We start from the raw sequence: 18,130 nt of genomic DNA on the forward strand, positions 1-18,130 counted from the left end.
TCTTCCCCTGGTGAGGAAACGTTCCTGCTGTCAGTACCAAAGGAGGGAATAGCAGACTTCACTCTGCTACGAGATTGTTTTAGCAACGTAGTTTCATTTCTTGGACAAAAAGACAGGGTATCCAATACAGAACTATGAAGACCAGCGTAATTTTGAACCAGGCTTTCCAAAGTCTGAGACTTGGAGGAGCTGAAAGGGAGGTTCTGAGTTTCTAGGTAACAGCCGCTATTCCTCAGACAGCTTTTCTGGGACTCTCTCTACTGCCGAACGCGTCTAAGCAGCGATCTGATGGCGTGCGGCTCGCTGCTGGGCCCTCCGCTGCGGGGGGCAGGCCCCCTACTGCGCCCACCGCCTGCGGGCGCCCGCAGGCCGCTGCGCTGGGAACGGCGGCAGCCCAACGGCCGCCTCCCGCGGCGATCGCAGCCGGAGACCGACACCGCAACGCGGACCTCGGGGAAGAACAGATCGTGGCGTTAACGGCCCGTCCGCCGCGGGGCTGCCCTCAACCGGCGCTCGGACGCTTCCGCCGCCCCTGCCGCGGGGTGAGGGCGCTCGCGGGGAGCCGCGGGGCGGCGCCGGTGCGCTGCACCCCGGGCGGGGCGGGGCAGGGCTTCCCGCCGCGCCCCCTCGGGGCGGCCCCGCCCCCCTCGCGCCCCCTCCGCGCACGTGACGGCGGTGGCGCGCCCGCATTGCGCAAGCACTGCGTCCTATGCGCGCTCCGTCACGTCCGTCAGCGCCCGCCTGGGCAGGCGCGGGGGCGGGGCCCCTTGACGCCACCGGAAGCCCCGCGAGGGCTGGGGCGGGGCGGGGCGGGGCCGGGCGGCTGATGCAAGGCGGCGGCGGGTTGGCTCAGGGCGGTGGGGGCGCGGTGACGGCACTTCCGGCGGGGCGGGCGGCGGCCATGGCGGGAGAGGTGCTGGGCAGGACGGCGGCCCTCGTCCTGGGTGAGGCCCGGCGGCGGGCGGCCTCTGCGGCGCCGCGACTCGGCCGCGCCCCGGCGGCCCGGCGCGGCGCGGTTGGGCCGGCCCGGCCCGGCCCCGGCCCGCGCCCCTCGGCACAGGCGGAAGATGGCGGCAGCGGCGGGCGGCCGCCGGCCGAGGGGGCGTGGGCGTCGCGGGGCGCCGGCTGTGGGGTGGGCAGCGAGCGGCGGGCTGGCGGGGTGCCCTGGCGAGGGGCGGCCTGGCGCAGCGCGGCAGCGCCGGTGGGGGAGGCGGGTTCTGCGGCGGCCCTGCGGTCGGACGCGGGCTGCGCCCGGACGCTGGAGCGAAAGGCGTGGGCGGGCGCGGAGGGGTTCGGCAGTCCGTCAGCGCAGCGGGGGCGCCTGGGCCGCGGTGCCTGCAGGGGTCCTGTGCCCGGGCCTCGGCTGCTGTCCGGGCGCTGGCGCAGGGAGAAGGGGTTTGCTGGGCTTCTAACTTCTGGTTCGTTTCTTGGCTCCGAGCGAGCTAAATGTTGACCTGAACTCTGACTTTTCTAACTTACTGTCTCCCTGCATGCCTAGAAGAAGTTATTTCTGTAAAAGGCTGCTTTCTGTCTGGTTCCTGCTGTGCAGCCAGTGACTGTCAAGAATTCAGTATCTTGGGAGTCCACGATGGACTTTAGCGTAACGCATTTACCGCATGGATTGGTTTTTAGAATGGAAAACATTAAATAATTGTTACCCTGTCTGACCAGCTGGTTGTTTTTGAAGGTTTGTCGCTGCTGATAACCATGAAGACTTTATATCCTTGTGTGTGTCCAGTTCCTTCCTGAACATTTCCCTAGCTGATAATTTTGCTTATCTTGAGTAATTGCCTGTATTTGTTATGTGTTGCAGAAGAGCTGTATGTTTCTGAACGAGAGGGCAATGATTCCACTGGTGATGGGACGCAAAAGAAACCATTCAAGACTGTTTTAAAGGTAATTCTGGAAAACACCTGCTGTTTGTTTTGAAGAGCTTTAGCTCAAGTGATTGGCCTTGTATTTCTAAATGTAAATTTTGTACTGGTTTTTGCAGCTCTGACCAGAAGGATCAGAAGTAGGATGTCTGCTCAGCCTCTTTAAGGATGACTTTAGCGCACTTGCAGTGCCACTGATTCTGTTGTTTTCTCCCCCTTCTAGGCTTTGATGACAGCAGGAAAGGAACCATTTCCTACTATTTACGTGGATTCGCAAAAAGAAAACGAGGTGCTGTAGCATTAGAGCTTCCTAGTAGAAATTATTTTAATGCTCCATTGTGTAAAGGGACACAAAAGTAATCTTTTATCTTCTGCTCTCTCCTTGGATTGATTTAGAGATGGGCCATTATTTCAAAGTCACAGATGAAAAACGTCAAAAAGCTGTGGCACAGGGAACAAATGAAGAATGAAGCTAAGGAGAAGAAGGAGGTAGGTTGCAGATGATGCCAAGTTGGAGGAAGCATACCACCTTTCTTTTCCAAAAAGATTAAACAGCATTGTTGTCATTCCCACAGCTTCAAAAAAGCTCCAATTTGTTCTTCATCTGTGTCACTGTTCTATACATACGTTATTTACAACTTGCCTTTCTTTAGATTAGGACAAGCACATGGCTGAAACTGGGTGAGGTTTGAGTAATCGCAATCTATTGCTTTTAAATTTTCTGGAAAAAAACATGAAATGCGTCTGTGCATTGTTTCTCATCCGGGTCTTGAATTAGGGCAGGCTTAGGCCTCAGCAGGGTAACAGCAAGGCTTTTTATGACATCTGTGTCTGTAAGTGTAGATTGTAGTCTCCAGTAACTGTAAAGAGTGGCAATCTTACAAAGCCTGGTTACAGCTACTTAATACTTTTTTTTTTTTTTTTTAAACCAGGCAGAAGATCTCTTGAGGAGAGAGAAGAACCTGGAGGAAGCTAAGAAGGTTGTTATCAAGAACGATCCTAGTCTTCCAGAGCCAAAATGTGTGAGTAAGATCTAGTGCGCTTGATACGTGGCCTGTGTTACAGCGTCTTGTCTGCACAAAGATTGAGTCTGTCTCTGCTTTGTGGCTCTGGCAGCTGTTGAAGGTTGTTTTGCTGTCCGTAACTGTAACTTTGTTTTTCTGGTTATCTGTGTCCTCTAGTATATAGACTTTGGTCTTTCTTGTGCACTTGATGGGTATCTGGAGTTTCTTAGTTCACATATCAGACTTCTCTGTGTCTGTGTTTGTCTGCTGGTAGAGACCATATTTCTGTTTGAACAAGTTCATTAGTTTTGCTTTGTTTGATTATTGTAGTGGTGGAGAGTGAAGAAACAGTGCTGGTTAGAGGATGCAATCTAAGTTATTGAGTTCTTATTTGGCTGTTTGTAGAGTCCTGCTGGATTTGGTGATTTGGTGCAGTCCTTGGCTTTGTAAGCAGGCATTGCATATGTGGCTCCGTGATGGGTTTTTGTATACCCCCTGTGCAGAAGATGGTTTTGATTGGAGCCCTGCACTCTGGTGGCTGCTCTTTGGGAAAGGAGCAGCCGGGCCCCACTGTGCTGAAATCACAGTCTCTTCTACACCGGTGCACTGTAGCAGTCCTTGGCTGCCTGAGGCTGATCCGTTTTGAAGGTGCCTGCTGGGTTAATTGTTCTGGCTATAGCAGCGTCAGTACCTCAGCTACATGTCTAGATGGACCTGTGTCGGATCCAGGTCCTCTGCTGCTTTGACTGCTAACTGAACTCATCTGTTGAATGCCTCTAGAAATTAATTCAGAGTGCATTCGGAGTGCCAGAAAATGGCATCCTTTCCAAGTCTTTTGGTGATTTAATGCACCTTGGTTTTCCAGTAGGACCCAAGTACTCTAGTCTTAAGGCGTGAGCTGTTACGTGTTTTCACTTCTCCTTTTGGTCAAATGCAAAATGAGCTTCTTTAAAAGCTGTCACAGTCCTTAGTTTCTACATGGTAAAGTAAGCCTGCTAAATAGAAAGGACTCGGTGTGAAGTCTGGAAGCGCCGTTCAAACGTACTGCCTGTCCTGGCTAAAATACTCTTTCCTTACTAAACAGCTGTTCAGTATTGAGAGCTGTGCCTATGCCCTGGATGGAATTTTGCTTCAGGTGCTGCTGGGAGGAGCCATTTGGGGGAGGGAGATGCCATATACGCTTGTATTCTAAGTAATTATGTGGAAAATGCTGTCTAAATGGTGAATCATTTCTCTATTTCATTGCTTTACAGGTAAAGATTGATGCTCTGGAGGCTTACAGAGGCCAGAGAGTGAAGGTTTTTGGCTGGATTCACAGATTACGGAGGCAAGGTAAACCACAAGCATTTAGAAGTTATTGAACCTGTGCAGAGAGATGGAAGAAATTCAGTAGCCTTCAAAATTTGGACACTTAGGATGAATCAGACAGCACCTCTTCTTATATTTTTAAACCATCAGTTCGGTGTCCTCTTTGGTTTATCACAGTGGTCACTACAGCACTGAAAATTCTGTATGATCTATGAGCATATAGACATTTCTTAGTTGAAATCTTGTGGGATTTTCAGTTTGGAGGCCAGTCCAGAATTTCTTAAAAAGACGTATTTTGTGTTTTAAACTAATCCTGTAGACTGAGGAGTTAACTAGCATCTGCTCACAGTGACATCACCAAACTGGAATTTTAAAATTCTATGAAGTAGCATAACTTCTTTTAAAGTAAGTTTAGCAAGTAATACTTGCTGTCAAAATGATTGGTATTCTATTTAGCAAGGTGGCATCGGTCGGGGCATGGAAGTGCACGGCAGAGGTGGTTCTGACTCCACAGGTATTTGTTCAGATTATCGCAGAAGAACTTGACTAAGTGGTTGTGGATCTGGATATCATGAGCAGTTCCTAGCAAATTATTTTTGTAATTGGATGCTTTTGTGGAGAGGCAGGTGACCAGGGTGACATCACTTTGTCCGCATTAGGTGTACCCTGGGCCTGTGCATTCAGCGTTTCTGCAGACAGACTTGTGGTCGCTCAGGTTCCAGCGGGACGTTTGCAGTCATGGAGTGGCAGTGCAATCCCCGCCCTGTTGAGGCTGGAGCACGCTTTGCTCTTGATGTCTGTTGAAACTTATTTTAACTTGTTTGACAAAGTACAGCTCTGTGAAAGGCTTCTATGACTGTGCTATGATTCAGTGCTTACCTGAGGCATCTTTGTTTTTTAAAATGGAAAAATGTGATTGCAGTCCTTCTGTAATAATCTGCACATCAGTTATTAATATGTCTTGGGAGTGGGTCTGTTCAAATGGATTGGTGAATGAAGCTGAGGCTCTCTTTTTTTCTTTTTAACTAGGAAAAAATTTGATGTTCATTGTTTTGAGAGATGGCACAGGTTTTCTTCAGTGTGTCCTTTCAGATGAACTGGTGAGTTGTGATGATTTAATTCTGTTTTGTCATTAAATAAGTGAAATGTTCATACCTCATCCGTCTTTCTTTTATATAGACAATTGGAAGTTCTCCTAAACCTACTGATTAAGTTGTATTCTTGTTAAATTGTATCTCCTACCACTAGAGGGTTTTTTTGGTCAATGTGAGTACTATTTAGAAGTGACTATGAGTTAATCTTGTCTGTGACTCCAATAGATGGCGTAGGAAAACTAAAAAAAAAAATTGCCTTAACTGTGCCATTGTCTCTGTTTCTCTCTGCAGTGTCAGTGTTACAACGGGCTAGTTCTCTCTACGGAGAGCAGCGTTGCAGTGTATGGTGTGCTGAACCTTGTTCCTGAAGGCAAGCAGGTATGGGAGTTGGTGTTTGGGTTCTCCTCCTCTTTAACAGTTGCTATGGTTTAACCCCAGCTGGCAACTAAGCCCCACCCAGCTGCCTGCTCACTCCCCCTGGGTGGGATGGGGGAGAGAGAGGGAACAGTAAGAGTGAGAAAACCCATGAGCTGAGATAAAGACAGTTCAATAGGTACAGCAAAAGCTGCGTGCACAAGCAAAACAAAACAAGGAATTCATTCCCTCCTTCCCATGGGCAGGCAGGTGCTCAGCCATCCCCGGGAAAGCAGGGCTCCATCATGTGTAACCGTTACTTGGGAAGACAAACGCCATCACTCCGAACATCCCCCCTTCCTCCTTCTTCCCTCAGCTTTACATGCTAAGCATGATGTCATATGGTGTGGGGCAGCCCTTGGGTCAGTTGTCCCAGCTGTGTCCCCTCCCAACTCCTTGTGCCCCCCCACCTGCTCGCTGCTGGGGTGAGGAGCAAAAAAGGCCTTCAGGCTGTGTAAACGCTGCTCAGCAGTAAGGAAAACATCCCTGAATTACCAACACTGTTTCCAGCACAAATCCAAAACATAGCCCCACACTAGCTACTATGAAGATAATTAACTCTGCCCCAGCCAAAGTCAGCACAACAGTTTATCATTTTCCTGATGGAAGGAGAAGCAGAGGTGGAAATAATTATTAGATGATTTTGGTGGGAATTTGGTTTAGAGAAAAGAACAAAGCTCCCAAAGCCGCTGCTGTCACCCACAGTTCAGTGTGTGACAGGTGAACTATGTGACTGTTCTGCTTTTCTCTGAAGCAATTTTCCCCTGGTAGGTCCCATAGATACTTCCTAGAATATAGTAGTAGAAAATTATGTTAAATAAATGACATGGCTTTATTTTCCTTAACAAGAGGTTTATTCAGTTTTGATTTTTGTGAGGCTAAGAATTTGGAGTTAGCTCTGTTCTTTTACTGGGATGGGTTTGTAGGCTCTTCACCATCTTGTAGTTGTCCTCCAACACTTGGCAGGTGTATGAACTAGGCAGTTCACTGTAACTTGTTTGGTAAAACTTGGTTTATAATGGTGGTCTCGGATAAAGGACTGGGCAGGTGTGATTTTTTAGGTCTCAAAATATGATGCTGCTTATGCCTTGTGACTTTCTCGTTCCAGTCTAGATCTGCAAACTGTTACTGTTTGGAAAATTGTTTGAATCTGGAGTCAGGGCTAAAGCCATGCTAAGCAGCTGTGCGTGAAGGATGGCCCATAACAAGGATTCAGACTGAAGGCAGGAGAGAAGCTTTTAGGAACCATTATCTGTGACAGTGCCTCTCATCAGGACATGCAGGCCTATATCAGGATATTTATTGAAAATTATTTTAAGACTTGTGTCTTGGTTATTAAGAGATGACTGAGAGACAAAAGTAAGTTGTGTCTCTGTTGCAAAACTTAACTTGTGATGCAGAATAAGCAAGCAAGCTCAGGCCACATTTGTTCTTTTAAATCTTGAGTCATCCTTTTAAGACATGAGCTCTTGATAGCTGCTTATAGTAAATTTCTCTCTTTTTCTGAAGGAGAAAGCAAAGCAGTAATGTTGAGATTTAGAGGACAGATGTATGTTTAATCTTGCTAGTCTGTAAGCTTACCTCTTCCTTTAGATATGTATTCAAAATTGTCATCCACTCTTGCGGTGACAGTTGTTCTTTTGTGTGGATTGGCAATCTATATTCTCCTGTCTGGTCTCTTGAGTAAATGTACTAACTCTAGTAAGGTAACAGAAGAAAAAAGTCTGGGGGGAAAAAAAAATCAGTTTGGAGTGTTATATTGCTTCAAGCAATGTTTCCAAGATGTATTAGACGATATTTGAGCAAAGTAGCCCCTCACTGTGGCTGCCTGTAGTGTGTAAAATAAGGTCAAAGTGTTAACCTTTTGTGGTGCTTTGTAGATAATTCAATATTCTTGTAAGCTGTGTACTGTTGGCCATTACTGGCATGTTTTGCAAATGAAATTTGGATAGGCTTAATTGTTCTAGTCGGCCCTGCCACCAGGGTCCTGTCCCCAAGAGATCAACCTGAGATTAGAGAGCCAAGCTCAGTTAAATGGGAATCCACTCCCTGTTGTGTTTGCCAGTCGGAATAAGATTTCCTTTCCTTCGCAGCTTACGCTACCAGGACTTCTAAAAATAAATGCAGCCAAACAGGGATCGCTTTTTTGAACAGCTTTGTGCAGTTTGGTAATCATAAGTAACTCGTAGTATGTTACTGCTCATAATGTTTCGGACATTGAAAACACGTCACGTTTTCATGTCTTGTCGCAACGATACAATGGTTTTAGTGGAAAAAAAAACCCAAACCACCAGATTTGCAAATCTGCATTTATACCCTGAAAATGCTGTGAATGAAAAAAGCACTCTTTTAGGGGACAGACTGTGACCCACACGGGGGAGCTGGTGAGACCAGAAAGGAAGAGGTCTGTTCTGCAGCCCGGGCAGCCGGACGGGGCTGAGCCCTGGCGCGGGGACCTCCGCTTGCCGTCTGGCAGCCAACAGGACAGGGGAGATGCGCCAGCATGAAACTTGCTGTTTTCTCATTGTGGCGAGATGCCACCTAGTGCAGAAAGATTGCTCAGGTGTCTCTGACAGACAAACTCAGAAGTACCCATAGGGAGCTCGTTCTTCCTCTCTCGTGATCTAAGCCGCTTCTTTCAACTTTTTTGAAGTTTGCCATCCAGTAGGAGAACGTGGGTCAAATAGTACAAAGAACAAACTACCTTGAATGTCGTACTGCAGTCTTGGGTCTGCGCTTTTTTCTAATAGACAGGAGGACTCTTCTCTCTGTGTGTGTGAGTAGTGTTCTGAAGGCATACGGGAAGGTTCTTTGTGCCAGTGTGTTGTGCTGTAGCACCCTGTGAACTACTATGAAGAAAATTCACTCTATCCCAGCCAAAACTAGCACACAGTGTAAGTTACCACAGAATGGTTTTGATTGGGAGGAACCTCTGAAGGTTACCTGGTCCACTCTTTTCTTGAAGATATAACGTGAGGTCGGGCTGCCAAGGGTCTTATCCAGATGTGTTTCTGAACGTCTCCAAGGATGGAGACTGCAGTCTGGCTTGGTCTGTGCTCTAGCATTTCACCACCCTGTGAAGAATTTTTTTCTTTATAGCCAATTGAAATCTCCCTTGCTGCAGCTTGAGACATTTGTCCTTTTGCTGGACACATCCAAGAGAGTCTGGCTCCATCTTCTCTATAACCGCCCATTAAATAGTTGAAGGTAGTAAGTAGTTTCCCCCTGCTTAGCTTTCTGTTCTTCCAGCTGAATAAACCCAGCTGCCTGTGATATCCTGTACTTAAACTGAATGTATACGGAAGCTTCTCATTATCTGCCTGTAGTACGCAATCCCATTCACGTTAAGTCCGAGAGACTCATGGTGGCCCATGACAAATGGCCCTTCCAGGCATGGTATGACTCAGTTGCAAAGCAGTCACTTTGAAAATACTGAAATTAGGATTTTAGCATCTTTTGTTTAAACTGGATTAACGTCTCTGCCGCGATGCCAGATGGTGACATCCAAGGGGCAAAAAGTGGACTTCTGAGATTTTTGTTTCTCTTCAAACTGGCAGGCTCCAGGAGGCCACGAGCTGAACTGTGATTACTGGGAGCTTATTGGTCTGGCCCCAGCAGGAGGGGCTGACAATCTACTCAATGAGGATTCGGAGGTGGATGTGCAACTTAACAACAGGCATATGATGATCCGAGGCGAGAATATGTCCAAAATCTTCAAGGTGCGCTCCATGGTAGTACAGGCCTTCAGGGATCATTTCTTTGCCAATGGATATTATGAAGTAAGTATATTTTCCTTTGTCAGCAAGTGCTACGTTCATGTCCTGACTTCAAGGCTATCTTTTTCCTGGAAAAACTGTGTAGACTTTCTAATTGACCTGAAAGGGGCAAAAGAAAAGCTGTTTATTAGGAAGCTATTATTTGATTGCTTTCGTAGACTTAATCTCAAAGGTGCGTAGCCACTTCTGAGGCGTGTAAGCATTGCAGGGTGATTTGCAAACGGCCTGCATACCTCTTTTTAGGGTGCTGAAGGATATCAGACCAAAGTACTTATGTGCATGCATACAAAAGCTTGGCAGGTGGCGTTCTGGAAGAGTGTGCCTTACATCACTGCTCTTGTGTTGTCATCACTGCCCTTAATTCTTCACTCAAGTAATGACAGTCTTGTTCTTTAACAGGTCACACCACCAACTTTAGTCCAGACGCAGGTGGAAGGAGGCTCAACCCTATTCAAACTGGATTATTTTGGTGAAGAGGCATACTTAACACAATCGTCCCAGCTCTATCTGGAGACCTGCATTCCAGCGTTAGGAGATGTCTTCTGTGTTGCTCAGTCATACAGAGCTGAGCAATCCAGGACCCGCAGACACTTGGCAGAGTATGGAGAGAGTATATGTCTCTGTTAGTTATGTATAAGTGAATTTATAAAGCAGGGGAGTAGCAGGCAGTTGGATGATGTAACGTACAGTGAGCAGACAGCATAATACTAATGCGGAAAGACTGATCAGAAGTATATTTGGGGGTAACGCCTTGTCTTGGTGAGTGTCCAGCTGGTCATAATACGTTGACGTTTAGTGAAGGAAGATCTGGGTGAAACAGAGCTGTTAGGTTTTTAGGAAGCTTTGCCTGTTTAGAAAGTACAATTCATTCTGTTGTCTTCCCTATTTTTTTTTTATGGCTTTATTTCCTTTACAGTGTAGAAGTGCGAGAAACGAAAAAGGGGACAAAAGAGTGTGTTCTTGGGTTGTGGGTGTGTTTTCCTCATGAGAATTTTTTCATAGCTAAAGATTTGTTGCTTGTGTGTGGTTTTGTAATGGCGTGACGTTGTGTTTCAGGTACACTCACATTGAAGCCGAATGTCCTTTTATAAGTTTTGAGGATTTATTGGACCGTCTGGAGAGCTTGGTTTGTGATGTAGTAGACAGAGTCTTGAAATCACCTGCATCAAGCTTACTGTATGACCTAAACCCGGTAGGTAGCAATGTGGAACGGTCATGAATAGCCAAGAAAATACAGGTTTTAGCCTTTCCTGATCAGCATATTCGTCTGGGGAAGGCAGGGCATGGCAGTGAGCTCTGCTTGCTTACTATTATTAATAATAAGAAAAATAATAAATAACATCAAAGGAATGAAAATGCTGCAAGGCTGGTAATGACTCTTCCAGAAGCAGGGGGCAGCAGGGAAAGAAGTTCCCTGCTAGCAAGTTCCCGGAGCCAGCAATGTGCTGGGATTTATTGCAATGTGTACTGTACCAGTGGAATAAAAACCTCTATCCCAGAGCTCGTAATATTGATTGGCTGGTACTTGCAGATTGAGCACAAGGGAGCAATGAAACAACTGGTGTTTTACTTTCTGCCCTGGAACGTGGAGCTCTGTAAAGCCATTTTCATTTGTTAGAGACCCTTTGTCTTCTGTTGCCTTTGCAAAGAAGACGGCTTTAAGAGACTGCTAACTTCATCTCCATCGCTAGCTTTTCTCTCGGAGCGCATACAAACTCAGTCATCCCTGTTATTTTGACCTGTTTCCCTGATGAACACTGGGAGGTTCCGTTTTAAATTTGGGCTGAGACAGGGGGCAGGGGGTAGGAAACAGCGGAAGCACACCCCACCTCAAAAAGGCGGGTTATGAAGCTGTTCTGTGCACAGGGAAGCAAAAATGTTCTTCTGTGGCCTTGTGCATGGAACCTCTGCTAACGGCTCAGTTTGAAACGCCTACCTGTGCAATGAATTCGTACAGAAAAGGAAACAGCTTTGAAAATACTTCCTCTCTCCTGCCATCTTTTTCAGCATCTCTTCTGTGAGCTTTACTGGGCTTGGAAGATGGTTGCGTTTGGTTCTGGCTTTTCAGTGCCGAGCTTGATTTTTTTTTTTTTTTTTATTTTTTTCATAAGTAGCACTCTGTTGATGTGTGAGCTGGAAAGAGTAATGTGTATGCTTCAAGTCTGGAAGTGGACTTGCTGATCAACTAGAAAAGTATTCTTCTTGAAAAATGGTACTTTTACAACTGTCTTTGTCTACTCATTTACAGGGCTTCAAGCCCCCTAAACGTCCTTTCCGACGAATGAATTATACCGAAGCCATTGAGTGGTTAAAGGAACATGATGTGAAGAAGGAAGATGGTACTTACTATGAGTTTGGGGAAGTAAGTCTTTCTGAGGCTCTTTAGGAATTAAAACCACATAAAATCCCCTGGCCCTGCACTGAGGGTGTGTAAGGGCCTTGAAGAACGGTGTGTTTGGACCGGGATGCTATTGGGCTTGCTGTTGCTGTATGAATCTGTTGTGTCTTGTTTGGAATGACAGGAATAAGGAGTGAAATTCTAATCCCATTTAAGTTAAAGGGAGTTTTGCTATAAGCTTCAGTGGGGCCTGGGTTTTTGTCTGAACTGTGCTGGGAGACGTAGTGATGTCGTACTGGGGAAGGCAAGCGTGGGCTGGGTTTTCACATAATGTCTTTGAACATGGGAATCAAAATCTATGGTGTCATCTGTCCATCTGTTCCCTGTCTGGCTCTTCTCCAACATGGAAGACAAAATTATTTGAAGGAGCTCAGGAGGACTTGGTGGTGTAGCCATAGTCATCAAAGGATTTAAGAGAAGTGAGATTTTTAGGAGGAGATCATATAATTTAACTTCAAAGTCTACACAGCATATTCTGAGGGAACCTTGGCAGCTCAAAATCAGACGTGTTGTGGTTTTTGCTGTTTCTGTTTTTCCCATCTGTATCGGAGATGAAGGGAGGGAGAGGCCTTCAAACTGCACTGAACTTCAGATTCCGGAGGGAAATAAGAATTCTTACCTCCTGTCCCCCATTGCGGGCTGGCACTTACGTTGTGAGCTGCCCTTGCACGAGGCCGGTGTTCCTTGCGCTTCCCTCGCTGTGCGTGCTATAGGCGGCTCCTTTCTGCCAAAATCTAATCTTCTGACTATAACTCAGAATCTAAGAAAAGTACGATACCATTGGCTGAATAAATAAAAGTTCAAATTAAACCTTTTAGGGATAGACAGAGTTTTTTGACTAAACAAAGTGTGTTTGTTTAACAAGCCACGATCACATCATCAGCGATGTTCCTGTCTCTCATTGTAACTGTGGTGTCATCCTTGACTTCTCCCCAGTTTTTAAACAATAAAAATGCTGCATTGATCAAAATGAAACTTCTGCTAGGTGTTTCACAGTTCATGAAATTTAAGTCAGAAAACTTCAATAAAAACCAAATAACCTCGTCTATGTAACTGATCGGTTGAGGTTTTTGAGAAATAGCCGATGTACATAACAAGGAAACACTTAAACTCCTTAGTCTTAAGGTTTGTGGAAAACAGTATTGGGGAGGAAGGAGATTAGGCTCTTCAGTGTTTACTGGATGTTTGGAAAGCCTACACTTCAGGTTAGGTTTTCCTCAGTTTTCTGTCTGAAACACTGGGAAGCCTTGGATTTTAATTGAACAGACTTTTTTTTCCTCCTGACACATGTTTTTATGTATAAATATAGTTTCTTCTAAGATAAGATTGTTTTAAAAAATGAAGTAATTAGGATGAATGTGTGAATACGTGTGGTCTGAAACTGTCTTTGTTTCACGCCTGATACATGTGGAACTCGAGGTATTGGAGTGGTTTCGGTTTTAAATAATAATAAAGCCTTCTTTAACCTTAGGATATTCCTGAAGCTCCTGAGAGATTGATGACAGACACCATTAATGAGCCAATCTTGTTGTGCCGATTTCCTGCAGAGATAAAGTCTTTCTATATGCAGCGCTGTCATGATGATTCCCGGCTTACTGAATCTGTAAGTTGGTATTTTACATAGTGCTGCAGGCTTCTGAAGAGTGGGGAGTGTCAGCGTGAGTGAGCATAAAAGGAGTAAGTTCTCCAGGAAAATCTTGGAGAATTCGTACCAGGTTTTGTTTCGGGTGTCTCTTGGCGCGGCTTGTTGATCCTATAGAAATAAATGACGCAACTCTGAAGTGCTAATGAAATGTTGGTAGATCATAGCGAGCGCGCTCTGCACTGACCGCGGGTAAGTGCTGGTCTGATGGCAATACTTCTGCGACTTCTTGGAGACTCTCTTGTCTGAACACCTGCTGTCTGGCAGCCGGGACGAGTGGTGGTTGCTCGGAATGCCGCGGGGTTTGGGGTTTGGGCGGGGTTCGTTTGTGTTCTGCAGGTCAGCGTGGCCAAGAGCATTGGGTATTAAGTTAGAGCACCTAGTCAGTTGGTTTATTCCATCTATAAATTGGGTCTGGAAGGAATTGCCTTCCTTCCTGTCATGGAGATTTAAAATGACATGGTAAAAGGTGCTATGGAAATACAGTTTTAAGTTTGGGCTATTTTTCCTCCCCCTCCTGCAGGCATCTTAATTGTAACAGTTTGATCTCATGTTGTGTGTTTGTAGGTTGATGTGTTGATGCCTAATGTTGGCGAAATTGTTGGAGGCTCTATGCGTACCTGGGACAGCGAGGAGCTACTCGAAGGCTATAAGAGAGAGGGCATTGATCCCACGCCGTACTACTGGTACACTGATCAGGTTTGTAAAACAGATTAGATGTGCTGCTTGTCAGATATATTTGATTTGGTTTTTTTAATCTGCTCTTAAAATGATGCAGTCAAAATCGGAAGCACATTTTTGGTGGCCCAGAGTGGATAGTCATTTAACCATTGGCAAAATGCAATGGGTGACAGTTTCCATTCTGTTAAAATTGCTGCCCCTGCCAGATCACCTTCATTAGGCTGGTCTGTGCGGGCCTATTCCTCTCGTAAAATCGTCTGCAATCTTTGTGAAGCCCTTCTTGTTAGACAAAGAGAGGCTGGTCTTTACAGACTTGAATGGCTACGCTCTAGCTAGTGTCAGGGGAGGAGGAAAAGGAGGTGGTTGAAAAAGAATCGTTAAGACTTTCTTTTTCACCTTCCTTTTTCCTCTTCTAGTCCTTACGCTGCCCCAGGAAACTCAGGACAACTAAGCACAAATATCTGGCCTGAAAAGAGCATAGTCCATTTTCCTCACCATTCAGAAAATAATCTTGGAAGGGTTTGTTGCGGTGGTGTGTGGCTTTTTTGGTTTTTGTTTTTTTGGGGGTTTTTTTTGGTTTTTTTCTGGTGGTATTACTGCAATTATAATACAAATAACAAGAAAATGTTTAATACCTACTTTCCGATTTTAATTTCACAGAGAAAATACGGTACGTGCCCTCATGGTGGATATGGTTTGGGATTAGAACGGTTCCTAACCTGGATTCTGAATAGACACCACATCCGAGATGTCTGTCTCTACCCACGCTTCGTCCAGCGCTGCAAACCTTAGCCATCCTTGCGATACACTCCTAGAAAGCTGAGCAACTGACGCTGGGAAAAGAACGATACACACTGCTGTACTGCAGCCTGTCTGAGAAGACGACTTATTGCAACCTGTTGCTAATACAAATACTAATTTAGGGTGTGAAAAGGAAAACAAACAAACCCCTTTAAAGGAAAATGCTACTAATTAACTGGAAGAAGCCTTAATAAAAAAAAATGTTAGGTGCGTTTATGCTCTCAAATCAACATAAAATGGAGATCATGATAAGCTGTCATTTAAAAAATGAGATACGCTTCTGGGTTTAATTTTGGTGACTTAAAAGAAAATATGCTGGGCATTTGATTTTTTTATTTTTTTAATTTGCTTTAATTTTAATCTGTTTTCTCTTGTGGCTTCTTGTTGGAGAAATCAGGAGTTCAGGCTCTTTAAATTCCCAAATACTGACCTCAGAATGGTATGAAGAGACATCATCCTTAGAGCTCAACAGAGTACAAAAATGAGAATAATTATATTAAGCGCTGCACTTTTTTTAGCTCCTACTGTTTTTAATGGAAGCTCTGTTTATTTAGGAGCAAGGTATGTAGTATTGAGCACAAAATTCCAGTGCAAGAGACGTGGGTTGGGTTTTTTTATTTCCAGGTTATTTGTTGGTTAGCAGCGATGAGGCCGATGGTGCGGCAGGCTTGGCTACTCCTCCCCGATACCTGTGGATGAAGCGCTACAGCGGGTCCACGCACACCCAGCCTGTGCTGAATTACCGCAGGAGGGGACGCGTTGTCAGAGCACTGGGGTAGCTGGGGGGCACTGGGATGTTTGGTGCCTTCCCAGTTAAGATTCTGCTGTCTCTTTCAAACCAGAAATGACTGATTGAGGACCCAAAGAAACTGGTAACTTAGGAATACAATTGGATGTCAGCGTTGTGTGCTGCCTGACTTGCTGTCCTCTCTGGGTGAACTGTAGTTCAAGCAGGGCTTTCCCAATTCGTGCTAAAGTATGGTTTCATAGTAGGGCAGTTCCTTGTTTCCTAGCTGGCTCCATGTTCTCTTGTGCTACTGCATCTGAGCAGATTGTCTGGCTGTAATCAAGTTATCAAATAGGATTAATTAAATATTTAATGTGTTGAGTCATCCGTATGCTTTTTAGTCATAAATAAAGTGAGTTCTTTTACGAGAGAGAAAAAAAATGGGTAGGTGCGTCACTTGCTACCTGCACTGAGCCTTGGTCTGGATTTGCCATTCATAGAACTGTTGAGCTGTGTGACATCCATATTTTTGTAATAAATGACTGGTTTTCTTCATCTTGCATGTTACATATGTAAACTGGTCTGAATCAGCAACCAATAAATTATGGCAACACGAGCTGGTGTGCAAGACAGTAGTTCTTGACCCGCGATGTCGGTTCCTTTCCTTTCACTTAGTCCTTACAGCTTACTCGCTTAACGTAGCCTGTCCTGGCGTAGGCAACATCGGTGTGGGCAAAAGCATGGGAAAAGTGAATTTTCAAGTGCAGTAAACACATATTCCAAAAAAAAAGGAACTAGCTTTTTTCTTTTTAGACTAAATCCCCATTAGTTAACTTAAAGGCATGCGTGTTTATAATTTGGACAAACCACCTTGGCTGCCCAGCTGAAACGTCCTGGAGAGAATAAATGAGAAATGCGGTGCTGAAGAATTGGTTGCCAAGGCAGCGGCTCCAGGGGGAGCGGCCGTGACTGCTGCTGCTTGTAGCTGCAGCTGCCCCAAGCCGGGCCGGGTTTGTAAGCGGAGTTAGCATCTGCCTCGCCAACTGGTACCGCTGGAAGAAGTGAGGTTCTTTCCAGAGCTCTCAAGCACCTGGGCTGAACGTCGGGGTTTGCTGGGGGCCGCTGCGGCGTCGCTGTCTGACCCGAGGGGTGCCGCTCCGAAGCAGGGGAGGTGAGTAGAGGCTGCATGGGGATGAATGAAAGGCGCTCTAAGAAATGCGCGTTGCTGGGATAGTTTTCTTATTCGCCTCTCTTTGAAGTCACCCTTTCCACCTATTTTCCACTCCTTTTGTAGCCACAATAGAAGAAAATCGCGTACAGTAACATGCCTCAGCTCGCTCTCACGTTTCCCCTACTCCGTTTTTGATGGGTTGTTCTTTGTCTGAGCATAGAACTTAAAAGATACTTTTAAATCCCTGCGAAAGTGTAGTCAGCCGTAAATTTCCTGTGGTTTGGGGTATCGTTGCGTATGTGTTAAGTACATAAACTAGAGGGAGAGGAGAAAAATTAACAAGCTTGACTGCAAGGAAATGCTAGCAATTTCTTACTTCTGAACTTACATACTTGACAGCTTACTATCGGTGAGCTGCAGGAAAAATCACCCCGGTCCAACAGGTGAACGTGCCACCAAGTAGTAATCCCCCCCTTGGCGTTTGGTTTTGCTGGGATTTTTGGGGGGGGGCATGGGGGAAGAGCTCAAGAGGCTTCTGTAATTCAGAATATTTAAGCGTTTATGAGCACATAAAGGCTTTTTATAAAAAAATTTCCTTCGAGTGCCTGAAGTGATGGGAAGGGAGGAAAACGGTTGGGAACAGATACTAGAAAAAGCTCGCTTGTTGGCAATCAGTTTTCCATCCTTAAAACTGGCAGGGCTGAGCTGCTTTGTAAAGGTTAAACGCCTCCGTATCAGGGGAGCTGCGAGAGGAAGGTCTGAGGACTTAAGAGGTGCTCGTGGAAGAGGCAGATCAGATAAGGAGCTTAAAAGGTGACGGGGATGAAAGATGCTGTCGAGCGGAAGGGAGGCTGCTGTGCAGTTCCATCATCGCCGGCGGAGCAGAGGTGGGGCTGGGCAAACCTCCTGCGTGGGAAAGATCCCCGAATGGAGCAAAGCCGGTGCAAATCCACCGGTGGAGTAAGAAGGAGAAATTCCTTGGGCAGCCACTGAAACCTAGTCGACAGGAATGTGGTAATGGTGAAACGCCGCTCCAAAACAAACCGTCGGTACGTTAAATAGGATTGGTGTAGTTCCTGATTTATCATCGAGGCTCAATTCAGGTTTTTGATCATTAAGAAAAAAAATTACTTTTAGAAATTGAAAAATGACAAATGTATCTCGGTTTTATGGTGGCCCATCAGCTGTGGTTTTGTATGGTGCCTTATTTCTTTTTCTTATTGTGTTCTTACAAAATTTG

At 45.7% G+C, this 18,130-nt stretch overlaps 1 protein-coding gene across 1 annotated transcript; it reads left to right on the forward strand.

Annotated features, from left to right (window-relative positions):
* Positions 1-862: 862 nt before the first annotated feature.
* On the forward strand, positions 863-16,316 carry LOC309602381 (asparagine--tRNA ligase, cytoplasmic-like). Its single transcript, XM_082335908.1, has 15 exons — positions 863-944; positions 1,814-1,896; positions 2,098-2,163; positions 2,271-2,363; positions 2,807-2,896; positions 4,132-4,210; positions 5,216-5,286; positions 5,572-5,658; positions 9,252-9,473; positions 9,870-10,069; positions 10,527-10,662; positions 11,719-11,832; positions 13,340-13,471; positions 14,078-14,209; positions 14,852-16,316. Exons 1-15 carry the CDS (start codon positions 902-904, stop codon positions 14,981-14,983), a joined length of 1,680 nt encoding a protein of 559 aa, XP_082192034.1. The 5' UTR covers positions 863-901; the 3' UTR covers positions 14,984-16,316.
* The last annotated feature ends 1,814 nt before the right edge of the window (positions 16,317-18,130 follow it).

Source organism: Platalea leucorodia (genome assembly GCF_965183815.1).
Source record: "Platalea leucorodia genome assembly, chromosome: Z".
Taxonomy (NCBI): Eukaryota; Metazoa; Chordata; class Aves; order Pelecaniformes; family Threskiornithidae; genus Platalea; species Platalea leucorodia.